Source organism: Morchella importuna, assembly GCF_003444635.1.
Source record: "Morchella importuna strain M04M26 chromosome Unknown Morimp01GS001, whole genome shotgun sequence".
NCBI classification, from domain to species: Eukaryota; Fungi; Ascomycota; class Pezizomycetes; order Pezizales; family Morchellaceae; genus Morchella; species Morchella importuna.
Genome location: NW_025763398.1, coordinates 2,269,129 through 2,286,282, shown reverse-complemented (window position 1 = coordinate 2,286,282; position 17,154 = coordinate 2,269,129). Strand labels below are relative to the sequence as shown.

General features: G+C 51.0%; 5 protein-coding genes across 5 annotated transcripts; 4 read left to right on the top strand and 1 right to left on the bottom strand.

Annotated features, from left to right (window-relative positions):
- Positions 1-2,104: 2,104 nt before the first annotated feature.
- On the top strand, positions 2,105-4,897 carry LAJ45_00578 (uncharacterized protein; the record flags this gene model as incomplete). The annotated part of the gene is made up of 6 exons (XM_046110179.1): positions 2,105-2,172; positions 2,294-2,412; positions 2,496-3,251; positions 3,313-4,442; positions 4,501-4,593; positions 4,649-4,897. 6 exons carry the CDS (start codon positions 2,105-2,107, stop codon positions 4,895-4,897), a joined length of 2,415 nt encoding a protein of 804 aa, XP_045976872.1.
- A 1,190-nt stretch (positions 4,898-6,087) lies between these two features.
- Positions 6,088-7,473, top strand: LAJ45_00577 (uncharacterized protein; the record flags this gene model as incomplete). The annotated part of the gene is made up of 2 exons (XM_046110178.1): positions 6,088-6,290; positions 6,348-7,473. 2 exons carry the CDS (start codon positions 6,088-6,090, stop codon positions 7,471-7,473), a joined length of 1,329 nt encoding a protein of 442 aa, XP_045976871.1.
- A 2,038-nt stretch (positions 7,474-9,511) lies between these two features.
- On the top strand, positions 9,512-9,902 carry LAJ45_00576 (uncharacterized protein; the record flags this gene model as incomplete). Its single annotated transcript, XM_046110177.1, has 3 exons — positions 9,512-9,526; positions 9,630-9,739; positions 9,809-9,902. The coding sequence occupies 3 exons, from the start codon at positions 9,512-9,514 to the stop codon at positions 9,900-9,902; spliced, it is 219 nt and encodes a 72-aa protein (XP_045976870.1).
- Positions 9,903-11,378: 1,476 nt separating this feature from the next.
- LAJ45_00575 (uncharacterized protein) lies at positions 11,379-11,794 on the top strand (the record flags this gene model as incomplete). The annotated part of the gene is made up of 3 exons (XM_046110176.1): positions 11,379-11,433; positions 11,541-11,686; positions 11,762-11,794. The coding sequence occupies 3 exons, from the start codon at positions 11,379-11,381 to the stop codon at positions 11,792-11,794; spliced, it is 234 nt and encodes a 77-aa protein (XP_045976869.1).
- Positions 11,795-14,834: 3,040 nt separating this feature from the next.
- Positions 14,835-17,009, bottom strand: LAJ45_00574 (uncharacterized protein; the record flags this gene model as incomplete). Its single annotated transcript, XM_046110175.1, has 3 exons — positions 14,835-16,227; positions 16,293-16,911; positions 16,979-17,009. 3 exons carry the CDS (start codon positions 17,007-17,009, stop codon positions 14,835-14,837), a joined length of 2,043 nt encoding a protein of 680 aa, XP_045976868.1.
- Between the last annotated feature and the right edge of the window lie 145 nt (positions 17,010-17,154).

Sequence of the window (17,154 nt, the reverse complement as noted above, 5' to 3'; positions counted from 1 at the left end):
CTATGTTTTTTCCATGGTTGTAGGCGTGTTTTAGGGGCTCTCGTCTTTTTTTCCTTCCATATTTTCTTGCTTCTTTCCCCTTATTTAGTTGTATCTCCTATATCATTTTCTCGTTCCGTCATACCATTCCTTTCAAATACCCGCTTGCATACTTGGACTGGGACTTTTTTCTATTTTCTTTCTTTTTTTCATTCTCTTTTTTTGCAGTTTCTTTGGATGATTGATCCTACATAGCAGGAAGGAGAATGACCTGATGAAATGGAATTTTCGCGCCGAACAACTGATAGTTAATGACAATTGTTTGTACATACTCACTTTGTGGATTAGATATTTCTTAATATACAGGGATTGGGATACTAAGCTTATTGTTATATAACGGGTCTCATATGTGGATGTGGCTTTCCGTGGTTGTGCCGGATGGTCGCATGTGGTGGAAGGAAGGGGGCGGTTGCCAAGGTCGAGTGAGGGACCATGATGCAGAATGGGCCAAGTGAAAGTTACTTAAAGGGTGAAAAATCATAACAGAAAGTTGAGGAGTTTTGGTTTCAGACTGTATGGAGAGCCTTCTCTTGGTTGTTTGATTTGTAGAGTCGGTTGCGAGTGACCGAGTGATCGACTGTGATTGTATGCATGGTGCCTAAATCTGGACGGGTTGTTTTAGTGGTACGGATAGATACATTGAGTATAAGATATTTGGAATAGTACCTTTAATAATCTTCACCTTTTCCATTGACTGTTTCGAGACTGACTCCTGCATGTAGGTCGCGTCTGTTTGCAAACAAACAGATACACAAAGTGTTTAAAAGACGGACAGAGCTCATTGGGCTGTTTCAAGTATAGATCTGGGCCGAACGATACTGAGAAAAATGTGCTGGAATAAAAGGGCCTACACTTTCTCGATATGCCAATGGGACCGTAAACAGGTATTTACGTAGTAAATAGTCAAGGTCATAACAAAGTCTGACGGGCTGTAAACGGTTGCTATGGAGACAGCAGCTTAAGTTGTTTCGACAGAGCCATAACTGCATAAGGTATCTTATTTCCTTTTTCTCTCGAGGGGTGGGGGTGGGGACAGGCATAATTTACATGGATGATGATTTTGGGCCTGTCCTTAGTGACATATCGATATTGGCGGCAGAAGAACGTCGAGGCTCTCTATATTTCTTTTGCCGTCCTGGATCGGCCATGAGATGACCGTGCCTTAGATAGTGTGATGATTTCGCCCAACTGATTCCGAACTATCTACTTGTTTACGCAAGTGTTTTGGTCACCTTGGCACCATTCCTGGGATAATCCAGAATCAATATCGTACAAGGGACCGATCACAGCTATGAGCACTCATAGGAACTGGAGGGTTAAGCATGTCAACCGTTTGTTTGTTCCTTCCCCGTAAAGTATGTCAACCACGTGGCGTAATACAATATGGTGCATGCTATTGGTAAGGATAGACACCCTGACCTTCTGTGCTTTTGTGTTGTCAGGACAGTGATAAGAGCGAGAGAGGGTGGGTACATGGGGATTATTATCACGACAATTGGAAACTACGTCATCGGGGAGGAGGACTCGATCTGCTTCCTCACGGCTGCTTACCTAGGCTTCCATCGGTCCTTTTTTTGTTTGTTGTTGGTCCTGGAAAAAAATGGGTAATTTTACCATCAAGGGAATTTTAAACAATGGCTAACTAACAACTCTCTCTTGATTGGTTGATATCCCCTTTGATATTTTGCGGGAGGTGTTGACACTCGGGACGCGATTGAAACTCCGGGGGGGGGGGGGGTTCTGTCTTGGCACCTTTCACTTTCTCGGGGAAAAAAAAAGAACGTCTTTACGTCCTAAGCATCCAGCCAGTACCTGCCAGCCACTACTCAAACTGCCAACCCCCCAAACGTCTACCCACACGCCCCTCTCTACTCCGGGGATCCAAAAGCAAGCCTGAAAGTTCGATACTACAAACACGCGCCCATCCATCTGGTACCATCTCGTCCACCGTTTCCCATCAATCATCTCGATCTCACCCACCCCCCTCCCTCCCATCCTTCCCCTGGTCCGAGTTTAACTCTCTGCCTCTCGATTGCTTGCCGTCTACCTGTGGGAGTGCCGCGCAATGATGTTGTTCGACGACGGGGATGCAGCTCTGCTCAAGAAGTGGATTGTGAAGCGGTTGGAGGATATGTATGTTCTCAGATCCCCTCCATTGCGTTATCGATATTCCTAGCTGCTGTCGGGGGTGATGATGCGATGGTTCAACTGGATGAAACAGCGCGAATCGAGAGCTGACTGTGAATGGCCATAGCTCTGATGCGGACTCGGACGTACTTGCGGACTACGTATTGGCACTCTTACGGCATGATCAAGTTGACGACGAGGTTAAGAAACTATGTATCGAACAGCTTGATGATTTCCTACGCGAACGTAATTGATCCCTCCTTCCCCCCCCCTCCCATCCTTTGTCGTGTGTTTTGTTCGGAGGATTGATTGGGGGGCAAACATTTTAGACACGGAACAATTCGTCAATGATGTCTTCCTCACTCTGAAAACAAAGAGTTTTATCTCCGTAAATTCTACCCTCGCCGGCTCGGCTGGCGTCTCAATTCTCCCACCATCACCACCTGCACCACTGGAAAGAGAATCTTCCCAAAGCTCAGATTACAGGAGAGAGCGGGATGACCGCGAATCACGTGGACAGAAGCGAGGTTATTTTGATCGCGATCGGGACGGCGGAAGGGGGCAAGACGGTCACTACGGTCAGAGCAGCGGTAATAGCAGTCGGGGATTCAAGGCACCGCGTCGCGCTGGGGCCTCGGGACCGGGTAGATGGACGAGAGGCGACCCTGCTGGGGCTCCTGCGAGAGGAGGATATCAGGGCCCACATTCACCGGCGCAACAGCATCAACAGCCTGTAACGCCACAGCCAGATAATCACTTTGTTCCTCCTCCACCCGGGCCGCCGGCGCCGATGCCATTCGCCATGCCGGGGATGCCACCGCCGCCAGGATTCCCATGGGCAGTGCCAAATCCAAACGATCCGATGGCAGCATTTTTGGCTGCACAGGCAGCGGCGGCATGGGGCTTCCCGCCTGTAATGGGCGCGATGCCGGGGGCGAAGCCAGGCGAGGAGAAAAAGATTGTGAAAAAGATTGGAGAGCGCTGTAAGGACTATGACGAGAAGGGCTTCTGTATGAAAGGTGATATGTGCCCGTATGAGCACGGTACAGACCATATTGTGGTTCCGGGGGAGGATGCTGCAGAAGGTAATTTTTCCGTTTAATTTCTAGACTAACTCTGTGTGTTATGGCTGACCGGACAATCTAGAGTACGACCCAAACAACTCACAGTTATTCACCAATTCTAAAGCTCCCTCCGACCGACCTCTCCGTCAAGACCGCCCTCACCGTGGACGAGGTGGTACTCGTGGCGGCCGTGGCGGCCGCTCTGAAATATCCGGGATGGGACCTTCGTATGATCGCTCAAACATGACACTAGTAGTCGAGCACATTCCCGACGACAAGTTGGCAGAAGGCTCTGTCCGCGACTTCTTTTCAAGCTTCGGAACCGTGACCAACGTTGACGTCCAGCCCCATAAGCACCTCGCAACGGTATCGTTTGAGCGTTGGTCAATGGCAAAGAAGGCTTACGACTCACCTGCGCCTATCTTTGATAATCGCTTCGTAAAAGTGTTTTGGTACAAGCCTGAGCCCGGGGCGGCCGCCAATCCCAACGGCACTGCTGTGCACCATGCCTCCGCAGAGCCTATGGATACTCGGAGCCACCTTAATGACGATGAGGAGATCGATATGGAGGAATTCAAGCAGCGACAGGAAGAGGCGCAAAAAGCATATGAAGCCAAGATGGCAAAGAAGAAGGCGAACGAAGAAGCGGCCAGAGAGCTCGAAAGGCGGAAAGAGGAGCTGCTGAAACTGCAGATGGAAGAGAAGAGGAAGCTTATGGAAAAGCTGAATAAGAAGATTGCTGGTCAGGCCTCAGCGGCACCTTCCGCATCTCCACCGCCAAAGATGGAAGAAGGGGCAAAGAGTGCAAGCCCTGCGCCGACAAGTAATGGGGGATCTACGGCTCCAAAGGATGCCGCTTCGACGGCTGCGTTGAAGGCGCAATTAGAGGCGTTAGAAGCAGAAGCGAGGGCATTGGGAATTGAGGGAAATACCGGAGAGGAGTTTGACCTTGAGGGATTTAGAGGACGGGGTAGAGGCAGAGGGCGCTTTGCACCAAGAGGTGGCAGGGGCGGTTACATACCCAGAGGCAGAGGCGTGCCGTACAGTCCTTATGGAACGTACAGAGGCCGTGGAGGATTTCAACCCGGGGGTTTCCAAGCTGCGAGAGGGAGAGGCGGTACATTGAAGTTGGACAACCGGCCTAAGAGGGTTGCCATCAGTGCGCCAGACCTCAAGGGCGAGAAAGACGAAGACTTTAGGCATTATCTGATGGTATGCGCTGGCCAAGCCCTTTCCTATACATAGGTTTGAGAGACTGACATTTAAGTAGAATACGGGACTTGAGGTTGAGGGAATTGAGCCGCATCCTGAGAAGGATGACACCCAGATCATCACCTTTAAGGACAGAAGATCTGCCGAACAGGTTTGTATTATCGCTACCCCCACTATCCCATTCACCCTGCTAATAGTTTCTCTAGTTCGTCTTTACCGGGAGTGAAATACCAAACGTGGGCACGGTATCGCTTTCATGGTACACACCGCCTGGCGGCAGTAGCAATCTCACCCCAACCTTCAAGCCCGCCGATGAAGGAATGGACGTGAAGATGGAAGCTTCCGAAGAACTTCACCACCCCCACCACCCTGCCACAGGGGCTGGGGATCACAGAATGGATGACGACTCTTACGATCTTGCAGAAGATGATGAAGGCAGGTGGCTGCCAGAGTAGAGTATGGCTCGCGTGGTGGATGGGGCTTGGGGGTTGGGGGGTTGGACACCGGGGGAAAATAAATTTATATCATAATCGGGATTGATTTGGGGGTCAAAGAAAGAAAGAAAGAAAGAAAGGGATATCTTTATTTAGTCACATTAGCACCTTTACCTAACTAGTCATATTATAAGAAGAGGGAAAATATGAGCAGAACAGGTGTAGAATGTACTTTACACTTGAGTATTCTTTTTTTGTTGTTGTGGCGGTGGCGGTGGAGATGCTGCAGGTTGCTGTAGTTGTAGCAGCAGCAAGCAGTGGGGGGGGGGGGGGGGAGTCGGGCTAAAGATGTCAACTATTATTCTAACTGTACTGTAGCTTTTGTTTTCTTTTATTGCGGTTTTTTCTTTGTTGAGTTTAGGGGTTCTTTTTTTCATCATTATTTTTCTTTTTCACTTTTTTCTTTTATTTGTATGCCCCTTTCCGGGAGTTTTATCCTTGACGTAACCAAGTGTCATAGGTGAGAGCCTGTTGGGGGAGGGGCTGGTTAATTTGACGTGGAGTTTTTGAGCATGCGTGATTGCATATCGAAGCGTTATAACTGGAAAGTAGATTTGGCTGGTTGGTATGTGTATTTGTATGGGAGATGGGTATATGTTTAAATTGATGTTGGTGGGATAGGGTGGATTGGGTCATGGGTATGGCATTGTAGACTTGGATATGTTGCACTGTTTTAATTTCTCCTGGGGGATGTTATACCTATAATATCTATATATATGGGGGTAGATATGATCTTATGTCGGGTTGAGGGGCTGTAATATTACTACATGTACTTGATGAGCTGGCGAAGTAGAGTACATTCGGCCAGAAAGCGGGGTGAGATATGGTGATGATTGTCATAGCTAGACCAGAATTGCTGGCATGGTCATGTTCCATTCTACGATAGAGCACTGTTAGTTACGTGCTGATAGCTGTGGGTTTCCCTACATATCCTGTGCCCGTGGTTATCCCCACAGCCAGTACTGAAGCTGGCAATGATCGAACGCACCCGAGTGCCATTCTGTGACCGGCATATGCGACCCCTGCACGCCAGGCCCGTCATAACTCATACACGTTATCAGAGACATGCTCAACACCAAGTCAGCCTCAACCTCAACACCACCCACACCCCACTCACCCCACTCACCCCCTCCCCTCTCCACAGTCTGGCCATGAATCTGGCGAGCTCGAGACTGCTGCTTCCTCGTTCGCTTCGACACAGCTCTCCGCTATCCTATTACTCTTGTTCTTCGTCTCGCCGGCTGCTGTCAACGACTCCGGTTGCTGCTCCAGATGGATACACGGCCTCTAACGATGAGGTTGCCCGACTGGCTACAAACCCATTGAAGCCATTGACACTCCGAGATCTCGTCCGGTATGTATCCCTCCCCTAAGGAGTGTAGAGCACCCTATATTAACACTCTACTGTCAGCTTCGGCCGCCCACCTCTCTCCCCGCAGGCCCTGCTAGCCTCTGCCCGCTTCACCCGCGAATTCCTGCCCATCCGCCTCTGCCGGCGTATCGTGGCCCTACGCAATCTTCCCTTCATCATCGTCTCCAACCCGCACGTGGCCAGCATCTACGACAACTACCAGCAATCACTGCGAATCGTGCAGTCCTTCCCCGTCTCACACCCCAACACCCTCGCCGAGGAGGTGGCCTTCACAGAGATGCTCATCGACATTGTCAAGACACATGCAAATACCATCCCCACCCTCGCCCGCGGCTTCCTCGAGTGCCGCCGCTACATCTCCCCCGCAGAGGCAACAAAGTTCCTCGACCACCACCTCCGCGCCCGCATCGGCACCCGCCTCATGGCCGAACAGCACATCGCCCTCCACCTCGCCTCGACCACCAGCAGCGTAACAAACAACTCCCCCATTGACTACGACGGCGGCAGCGACACCTACATCGGCACGATCGACACGGCCCTGCAGCCCGCCCACATCATCGAGAGCTGCGCCTCCTTCGTCGGCGACATCTGCGAGCTGCGCTACGGCGTGCGCCCGCAGCTCCGCATCGACGGCGACCCCGAGGTCCGCTTCCCCTACATCCCCGTGCATCTCGAGTACATCATCACGGAGCTGCTCAAGAACGCGTTCCGCGCCACGGTCGAGGCTGGGTCAACGGTGCCCATCATTGTCACGATCGCCGCGGCGCCCGAGTCGGCTGGCATCACGATCCGTATCCGCGACCAAGGCGGCGGGATCGCCCCAGAGGATATCGGCCAGATTTGGAGCTACTCGTTCTCGACGTTTGATCAGGAGCGGAGCGTCGCTGGTGGGGGCAATGGCGGCGGGACGAGGGATCCGGCGGGGGATGATGCGCTGGGGAGGTTTAATGAGGTTGTGGGCGCGGCGGAGGGGAGTAGTATTGCGGGGTTGGGGTATGGGCTGCCGCTGAGTAGGGCGTATGCGGAGTATTTTGGGGGCAGCTTGAAGGTGCAGAGTGCGTTTGGGTGGGGCACGGATGTGTACCTCAAGCTCAAGGGCGTGGGGATTGGTGATTTTGGGGGACCAGGGATGGAAGGGTTGAGTGGGCATCATGATGATATTTGATGGGGTTGCATGGTGTTGGGTTTTCGGTGTTTGGAGCGCTGGTTTGGAGGCCTTTTGGAGGGTCGGAGGGCCTGAGCTAAACTGGACTGGACTGGAATGAGGGAATTGGGGGTGTTAATGGATTGGTTTGCTTGGACTGGGTCGGACTGGATTAGGTAGTTAATAAATATCTTTTTTTTGTAGCTGGTTTTTGGCGTATATGTCCTGCCCTGGCTTGTTCTATTCGCCGTAGCAGTATAACTACCCTCATACCCTTATCTGTGATTGAGTTCACGACACTTATTGTCCTTTGATGATGATGGTGGTGGTGGTGATAATGGGGTTGGTACGCCCTAGATCTAGAAGCTGTGTCAATGATAGTTTCTCTACTCTATGGTGGGTTGGATGCATGGGGTAGCTACATACAATGATTGGTTTGCTAGCTCGTGTGTCAATGGCACTATCAGAGATTCAATGTAGGTTTAGCTACTACTACTACCTCACTGAGGCTAAAGAGGGACCTTTTCATGATTTGTAGTTTCTCTAGTGTAGTTTCAACACGTAGTTTGGGGTGGGTGATAGAATAGGTAGGCTTAATTTGGGGGTTTCTCGTCAAGAGGTTTGGCTTTAGAGTTATTGCTTGGGCAATGGAGATTTATGGGATGGTTTATGAACACTGGCTGGTTTTCTCTACTATATTCCTTTCGTGCCTATTGAATTCGTCTACTACAACATTTGAAAAGGGAGGAATAAGATGTATCTAGCTAATTTTTTAAGACAGATACTCTTACACGCTGGGACTTACTGTTAACGAGCTTGGATATAATGTAGCTAATTAGTAGAATTCAATGGCGCAGCTCTGTCTGTTTTTGGGTTGGTACCTGATGTTCTGGCTCCCCCCTTAGGAATATTTGAGGGCTCTGCCTCTAGTTGAGTCCCATGAGTTCCGGCGCAGGCGATCTTCAGAGCTGTCCCTGTGAGTGCTGCTTCTTTATGCCGTGTTCCAGATCTTACAAGTACATACTCAATGATCGATCAGACCTTGTTAGTACTCTGTCTTGGCCACCACGGGGAATCGGGAACTTGAACGAGGGCTGACCAATCTATCATAGGATGAAACATACATGTAGATATATGTACTTAGCCTAACTTAAGGTGTATAGTTTAGTACCTAGTACAAGATGTGTTTCTCTCAAACAGAGCTGCGTTTAGGGTTAGGTTTGTCTATGCAGTACTAACTTGCCCAAAACAGGTTTCCTACCCCGTACGAGACACCCCGAATTGTAGCCATCCAGCAGTGCCCGAGTGATACCACATGACCATTACCAACCCCCCGACCCCACTACATGTAAGCAGCAACAAGAACACCCCAACTAGAACCACCCGAATTCCGAATCGGAATCCCCACGCATAACGCGCCCTGCCTTTCAAAGCGTGGTGTCCCTCCGTGGTTGTTGTTGTTCTACAACACAGCGCTTAAAAGTCTTCCAGAAATCGCTGACCGACCAAACAGAGCTGAAACCTTGGTAAAATGCTGTGCGGTTACACTCGGAGTGCACATCTAATCTTTATTTTGCAAGTTTCCCTGCAGCACGGTTTGTAACAAGCTAGATTAGATGTTTTTCCAGCCCATGGCCCATGCCAACAATAATTGCGTAGGCCCTTGCAGCAAGTCATGGGGCGCGGTGGTGGGACGGAGGGAGGAGGAGGGGGTGTAGAGGCGGAGGGGGGGAAGAAGCAGGACGAGCGAGCATGCATCTGTTCCAACTTTCAAGGCGAGCGCAGGAGGAGAGGGGCCTGGTTGGAAAGGTAGCTACGTCACCAGCCTCACTCAACGCACGGAGCTTCTCTGGTTACATGTAGTTACCCCGCCAAAGCCTCACTCACAACGAGCTAGCAACACCAACACCAACGGATATAAAACCCCACGGGTCCCCATAGCTGCTTATCTACCCCTCTCTCCCTTCATCGGCCAGCAATCATCATCAATCACCAGCAACATCATCATCATTACTCCCATCACAAGTTAACCCCTTTGAACAAACAACCAATACTCAAAATGAAGACCTACATCGTAAGTTGACAGCTACCCAGCAGCTACCCCGCAGTACCCTTTGTTGTTGTGGTGTTCATAGTCAATTATGGTACAACCAACTGACCGATGTTGAATTACACAGGTCACCTTCAAGCCCGAAACCACCGATTCTGAGATCCAAAGGGCAAAGGACGATATTGTTGCCAAAGGCGGTTCCATCGAGCATGAATACACTCTTATCAGGGGTTTCAGGTGTGTAACCTCCTCATCCCCCAATCGATTATATCTAGTAGCTTATCTAACCTATCTAACTTGTCTTAGCGCGAAAATGCCCGACGGACCAGCCATTTCAGCCTTGGAGGCTTCGCCGCATGTCGAGAACATGGAGATGGACCAGGAGGTCACAACTCAGTAGATGAGACGGGCTGCCATTTTTTCTTCGTTCAATGAGGGTTACCGGGGTTTTGTTTTTCTTTTAGTACCAGGGATAGGAATTTTTATGCGGCTTCTTTTTTTTTAGGGATGGATGAATGGATGGGTATGCCTCGAATGAATACAATACGATACACCGTTGAATTAGCTTGTTCTGTGCAATCGTGTGACGGATGATGTGAAATGCTCAGTAAGCGTAGATTGGGTGATACCGATACCATCATAAATACTGTCCACGAGATTGGGCCGGTGTTGTAGATCTCGGGTTGTTATTCTTTTGCCTTTGTTGTGGAGGGGGTACAGGCGTAGCTTAGTTGCAGAAAGTGTTGTGATGATTGTGCTACTAATCCCTTCCAGGTTTATCGACCATCCGTTTCACCGGTGTAAACAATTGGGCTCAGCCTTGTAGACTTGGTGCGTGCGTACTGAACTGAACATAGCCGGGCCCGTTAGTTAGTACCAATGATTACATATAGTTGTGCAAGGAATGGATATATCTATCCGGTACATGTAGTGCGTCATTCCATCTGTCCTGTGCCTTGTGGTCCGATAGCTATCCGTACCATGGAATATTAATCAGATCATTGAAGCCTCAATTTTGATTAACCATCAATCTAGATGAGTAGCTATTTTGAAACTGTAGCCGTCACATGTCTGGAGTGTTCCGTATAATTGTTAATCAAAACCCTAGCTATAGTCCCGTGCTGGAATCGGAATGTTTATTTGGCATCTATTTTAGGCCTACTACGTAGTCCAATTGGGCTATGTAGACAGTATTATATCCCGGAATCGGAAAGAAGCCGAAGAAAGTAACTTGCCGGATAATAATGATGCTGATCTGAGCTATGTAGCACGAGTTATAAGTTCGAGTTCTAGCTAGCTACAGCACGCCGGACTAGGCATTGCGTGCTAAATAGTGGCTATACTCCAGGTGATCTGTTCATGGGGTGTTTGAGCTCTGTCACCTAAGTAGCCAGATCAGCCACTATGTAGCTACTGCGTATGTATTTTTAGATCCCTTAGGTATGCCGTCGCCTATTGTCTTCATTCTCCTGCAGCAGACTTAGGATTTAGGATTAATAGGCCCTATAATCTAATTATCTAAGTCACACTTTCCCATTAGATTGAAAAATCATGTGGATTATTTCTGTGCCGTCTCAGAATGGAAAGCCTTGAAGGTTTCAACCTCGTGGCTCATATCTACAACAATATAGTCAGCTCTCAAAGGCCCACAGGCACATATGGAGTTCGGACGAGATCCTCCGCCCTACTGCTCAGTCACAGTTGTCCTGAATCGAAAGTACTGTACTACTCTGGTGTACATGTAGCCAGATCTAGTAAGTCTGTCTCTAGGAAGCTGACTGACCAGCTGCTACTGATGCTACCTTCGTGACCACGGATACAGTACTAACTCTTACTCGCCGTGTGCGTGTTCACATCGATGAAGACCGTGATCAAGATGACAATCTGGATAGAGGCACAGCCTTATGATGCATCTTCCGTCTCCTACCCAGGTGATAAATAAGGCCGACTACCAATCACTCATCCCTTAGCTCCCAGGTATCTCGAGATCGCCCAGGACCAGCTATTGATATCCTGACCCATCGACTGTAATCATTAGAGTGCTATCAAACGTCAGGCTCCAGCGTCCTGGAGAAAATATTTGTGTTGATATTGACCCACCAGGGGCCAGCTGGTGCCACGGGGTCTCGAGGAACAATTCGATGGCCACGCGGAACAGGCTCCTTTCACGGCCATTTGAGTAGCGTAAGTAGCCATGCCGAATCTCATTATGGGTTTTCGTTCTGCCGGTGATGCTGTTATTGACTGATGCAGTCACAGCGTGCATGTGGTCCGTCGGCCGGGTCATCTTAGCCTCCCCACCTCGATCATGATCATGAGCCCAATTAGGTTATTCAATGATATCGTTATCATGTCTTGAGTAGTAGCTGAAAGATGGAGTGCAAAGGATCTAGTCATTTGAGGGTCTACGAGCTTAAGTGGTAGGCCTTAAAATAAAAAGACATGGTATATGGTTCCACAGATAGCTACATACTCCTCAGATTCTGGAATACTCTAGCTCGGAGCACCAGCCGTGACCACGGAGCTGTCGTTCATGTTAGCTCACGCTCGTGAACCTATCATGGGCTATCTCGTGTTGAGCATGCATAGGATTGTAGTGACGTCTCACAACCGTCAGCAAAACATCGTACAAAAAGCTTAAATCTGTGGGGAGTTGCCTTGACATGCGCAGTATACGTATCCGGAGTGCTCATGTCATTTGTGTAATTCGAGAGTGCACAAATCTACCTAGTGAACGGCAATCCCCAGTTTTCCGAAGCTGAAGATCAATGCTTTGTGTTTAATTATATTACGTGCTTCGAGTTTAAGGCAAAAGCCTGTCCCCGGATAGTGGTGGTATGCTGAGAGACCTTGGTCATGCATTGCACTGCTTCCTGTAGCTGGAGACCGGACGAACCTATCTCTGAGCCCTAGGTACACTCCACACCAATCCTCGCTTTTTCTTTCCTCTCTTCCACCTGGTATAGAAAAAAGAAGAGAAATTTGTGGGAATGCCACGGAAGCAAAACGGTTCTATAATATCTGCTTCAGACCAAAACAGATTGGTAGTCCCATACCTAACTACCTATGCATCTAAATATACACGTATGCTATCGATACTATTCTTTCATCTGCTTGATACAGCGACTAATACAGGTATTTTTACACTATATCAACTTTCTTGCATTCCCGATCATTGGCCCTTAAGTTCGAGCCAGATATAGTTAGCGGGCCATCGGAATCCCATGGACTAAACTAGATGCTTTCTTTGGGGAAGGCGAAGATATATCCACTAAGAAGAGATATATTATTTATAGTAATGCTATATAGCTTTTACAGGTTTCGAATCACGAGAGTGGTTTAACGTTCAGAAGTTATATAAAGGTTTCTGATGAGTTAATTTTGTTACCTTCTGTGACCTTTTGATAGGAAATTAGGAAAGTCTTATTATCATTTATTACTATTATATTAATTACATGTTAATCTAGTAACTATGAGAGAATGGGATGAGGGGTCACTAGCATGGCTAAAGAGGGGCAGCGAAAAAGACAGGGAGGAAAGAAACTACAACTTGATTAGGTCCCCTAGTTCCTTCAGTCAGCACCTATAGCTAATGCTCTAATCGGAAGGGATCAGGAGAAGAGAAATCTACTACGTATATGAAGAATCAACAGAATAGATTCCTATAAACCCCTCGGACAAGAACATATGGGCTCTCTACTCTCTCCATGAGGAAAGAGGACAAATAGCTAGAGGAGAGGGAATCTGGAGTACCAGTGGTCTCGCTCAGCCCTTCGGACGGCGCCCAAAGACCGATAGGGACTAGTACTCTCCCCTCGCGGAGAGTGCACAAGGGCATGCGGTTAGCGGTTAGCGGGGACGGGGAAGTTGGGGCCAATAATCTCTCTCAGTTCCTCGGACGACACCCAGAGACTAATAGAGACTAGTGCTCTCTCTGTAAAGAGAGAGCAAACAGGTAAAGGGACGTGGAACGGGGATGGGGGCAGGGGAAGGCGCAGGAAGGCGAGGAGGAGAAAGGGCGGCGGTGGGGCCGGTCCCTCTCAGTCCTCGGACAACGCCCAAGGACCAATAGAGATCCCACCCTCCTCGCCGAGGAAGCAGACGCACGGCGGGGGGGAGGGAGTAAAGAATTCTCTCAACCCTGGAACTAAACCCAGCAGCTAAGAAGACCCTTCACTCCCTCCCGACTCTGAGGACGACGACCCAGGAACCGAGAGGGAGAGGGAAGCGGGCGCCGGGGACACAGGGGGCGGAGGGGCACTACGGGAAGGCCCCCATTGGTGTCTGGGTATTACCCCAGTGCCGGGAGGGAGCAAAGTATCATCCCTGCCTTGGGGACAAAGCCCCACAGTAAAGGAGGACCTTTGCTCCTTCCCGAGACTGGGACAAAATTCAGAAACTAAGGGGCGGCAGTCCACCCTCCCCTCACTTGACCACCCACCGGGCATCACCGCCCAAGAGCCCAGAGAAACCTTCGCTCCCTCCTGGCACCGGGACAAAACCCAGACACCAAAGAGGGGGGGGGGGGGGCGGCGGTGGGCGACACCCCCTCTTGGCCCTGGGGAAAAACAAGAGGCCAAGAGGGATGTGAGAGGAGAGGGGGAAGGGGAGTGGGAGGAGGAGGAGAGGAGGGGGAAACAAACCCACCAGAAGGCCCTTGGCCACACAGGGGCCAAGAGGGAGCTGAGCCTGCTCCCTGACGAAAGAATAAAGAATAGAGAAGAGAGAGAGTTGAGAGCCAGAAGGTGGGCTTATATAGCGGTCTGGAAATGATACCAAGCCCCGTTTTTCGCCGACGGGCGCGGGAGCCATACACAATGTTTGAACTTCTTGGCATTTTTCATGCTTGCTGATGTTTTTGGCCCACAGGGGTGTTTGGTCGCGGTAGGGAGTTAAACCAACCAATCGATCGATCAGTTGTGTCGGGGGGGACAGAGTGTCGCTACGAGTGATGGCCTGTGATCCGTGAAGCAACGAATGGTGAGGATGTTTGTCCTGTACTACGCCTGTCGGGATAAGTCTATAGATAGTGAGAGCCATTGCAAATACGGCAGCTGTCTACAGACTTATACCGACAGGTGTAGGTCATATCAGGGATTGATCTCTTGGTCTCTTGATCTTGAGGGTCAGTGATAAGAATTGGCGTGGCAATTTCAATGAGCATACAGTCACATCCTATAAGTATTGAGCGAATCTAAGTCCCTAACAGCGAGGAGCATACCTATATTGAGCTATTCTAAATCTATCAAAGCCTGTCAATCCACAACCCAACCAACCCAACCCAACCAAAAACCCAAAGCAAAACCCCCCAAACCCCCAAACACCCCCAAAGCTAAGTCTTCTTCTTCAACAGCCCCCTAAAAAAATCAAAACTATTCCCATCGCTCTGCAGCGTCCACACCTTCCCCGTGAGCCTATCCTCCTCATCCACCTCATCCACCCTCAACAGGCCAAAATCCATCGTGATACCCCTGACCCTCGCCCTCGCGCCCCCCTCCATCTCCAGCCTCACAACCTGGTCCGTATGCAGCCAACAGCCATAATACCGCTCCTCAAACACCCCAAACCCATGCTCACAGAACCTTACATACATCTCCTCAAACACCACCAGGATCCGCGCCAGCAGCTTCTCCTGCTCGTACCCCGCCAGCGGCGGCAGCCCCTTCGCAGCCCGTTGGGTGTTAAGGGTGGCCAGGATGAGGTTGAGCGATGTTGTGGGCGCGGCGTTGGTGGTGTTTAGGCCGACGCCTACGACGAGGAGGAACTGCCCGTCGGCGTAGCTGCAGTTCACGAGGATGCCGCCGATCTTTACGAATTCGGTTGGGGTGGCGGGGGTGGCGGCGTAGATGTCGTTTGGCCACTTGAGGCGCACTGGCATCTCCGCGTAGCCCTTGTCGTTGTCGTTGCCGTTGTCGTAGGACTTGACGGCCTCGACGACGGCGAGGGCGACAAGGTACTGGATAAAGACCACTGGCGCAGTGGCGCCGAGGTGTGCGGCGTGGCGGATGACGGTGGACCAGACGAGGGCGCCGAGCGGGGTGATCCATACGTTTGAGCCGCGGCCGCGGCCCGAGACCTGGGTTGTTGCGGCGGCGGTGAGGCCCGTGGGGAGGCGCTGGAGGAGGGCGAAGTTCTTGTCGAGAATTGTGTTTGTGCTTGTGATGACGTTTGCGTAGAGGAGGAATGAGCCGAACTGGGAGGGGCGTGAGGAGGAGAGGGCGCGCTGGTGGGTGAGTGCTGTGTAGAAGGTTTTGTGCGAGAAGTGGGGTGTCTCAGTGGGCGGTGGGGGCCGGTGTGGATGGGTTTTGATGTGCTTTTCGAGGGCGTTGTGGTCGATGATGCCGGTGTCTGCGGTGGGGGTTTTGGCGTTGGAGTTGGCTGGTAAGGCGTTGGAGAGTGAGGTCAATGATAATTTGTCCTCTTTGTATTCTGAGACCGTAAAAGTGTCGTTTTCGCCAATGATCTTGCGAGCGCCATCTTCTGTAGTAGTAGTAATGTCCTTAAGACGCTCAACCAGATAGCTCACATTGGCGGGATATATAGAGCTCAGATGTATATCTGATAGCGCTGGCACCTCCTTACTATCCTCCGAGATGTTAAGCCCCAGCTTTACGAGACAAGCTTTCAAAAAAGCGACTCTTTTCGCATCGTCTTCCAGGAGGGCATCCACAAGCCCGGTATATCCTTCCGGGCCAACATTCCTATCCAGATTGACACCGGCAAACCTATCCCCACCCGTCAGCATCACCACCACTCACTCACTCCCAAGGTCAATGATCGCACTACATACTCCGGATGCGGCCCCGTCAGCACCGCGCCCCCCTTCCCCACACTGCAATACACGACCGCAGCGTCGCCCCCATCAACATTCAGCTTCTCCCCATACCTCGCCAGCACCTGCACGCCCTCGACCTTATCCGCATCCACAAAGAGGCCACCACCATTATAGTAGCACCTAAAGCCCTCCAGGGCCCCCTCCAGCACGCCCTTCTCCACACTCACCTCCGGCGCCCTCGCGCCTCTCTCACTCCCATACTCGAACCCGCCGAACGCCGCGCCTCGACACACGCCCTTAAAGAACCTGAGCTCCCTTGGGCCCACAACCTCCAGCTCCTTATCGCCGACCTCGAACTCCACGCGGCCGCACCCGTAGTACCCGCCCGCGCAGAAGCCCAGATAGGCGCCGCCGCCCCACACGTACTGGCTGATGAGCCTGTTGCCGTCGCCGTTGAGCGCGCGGCAGTAGCCGAGGTCGGCGCCGCCGGGGAGGACAAGGAGTGCGCAGGTGGGCGACCACGGCTCGGTGAGGAGCGTCTGCGCGGTGATGGGGTTGACGGCGAAGTGCGGGGAGAGAAGGCGGCGGAGGGTATAGATTGTGTGGCGGACGGATTCGACGGTGGTGCCGGTGCCTGGGAGGAGTGTTAGTGGGGTGCGGAGAGGGAAAGGGGAGGGAGGGGGAGGGGAGCGGGTGTGTACCGGTGTAGACGAGGACGTTCATGCGCGTCATGGTTGGTGGGGTGATGTGGGGTGGAGAGAGGTAGGGATGCAACGGTACAGAGGAGAGACTCTGCTTCTTCTTCCTCTTCTGCCTCTACTTCTGGAGATATAGAACCTACTCCCACGGCGACCAGACAACAGGGCCGAGTATTAAC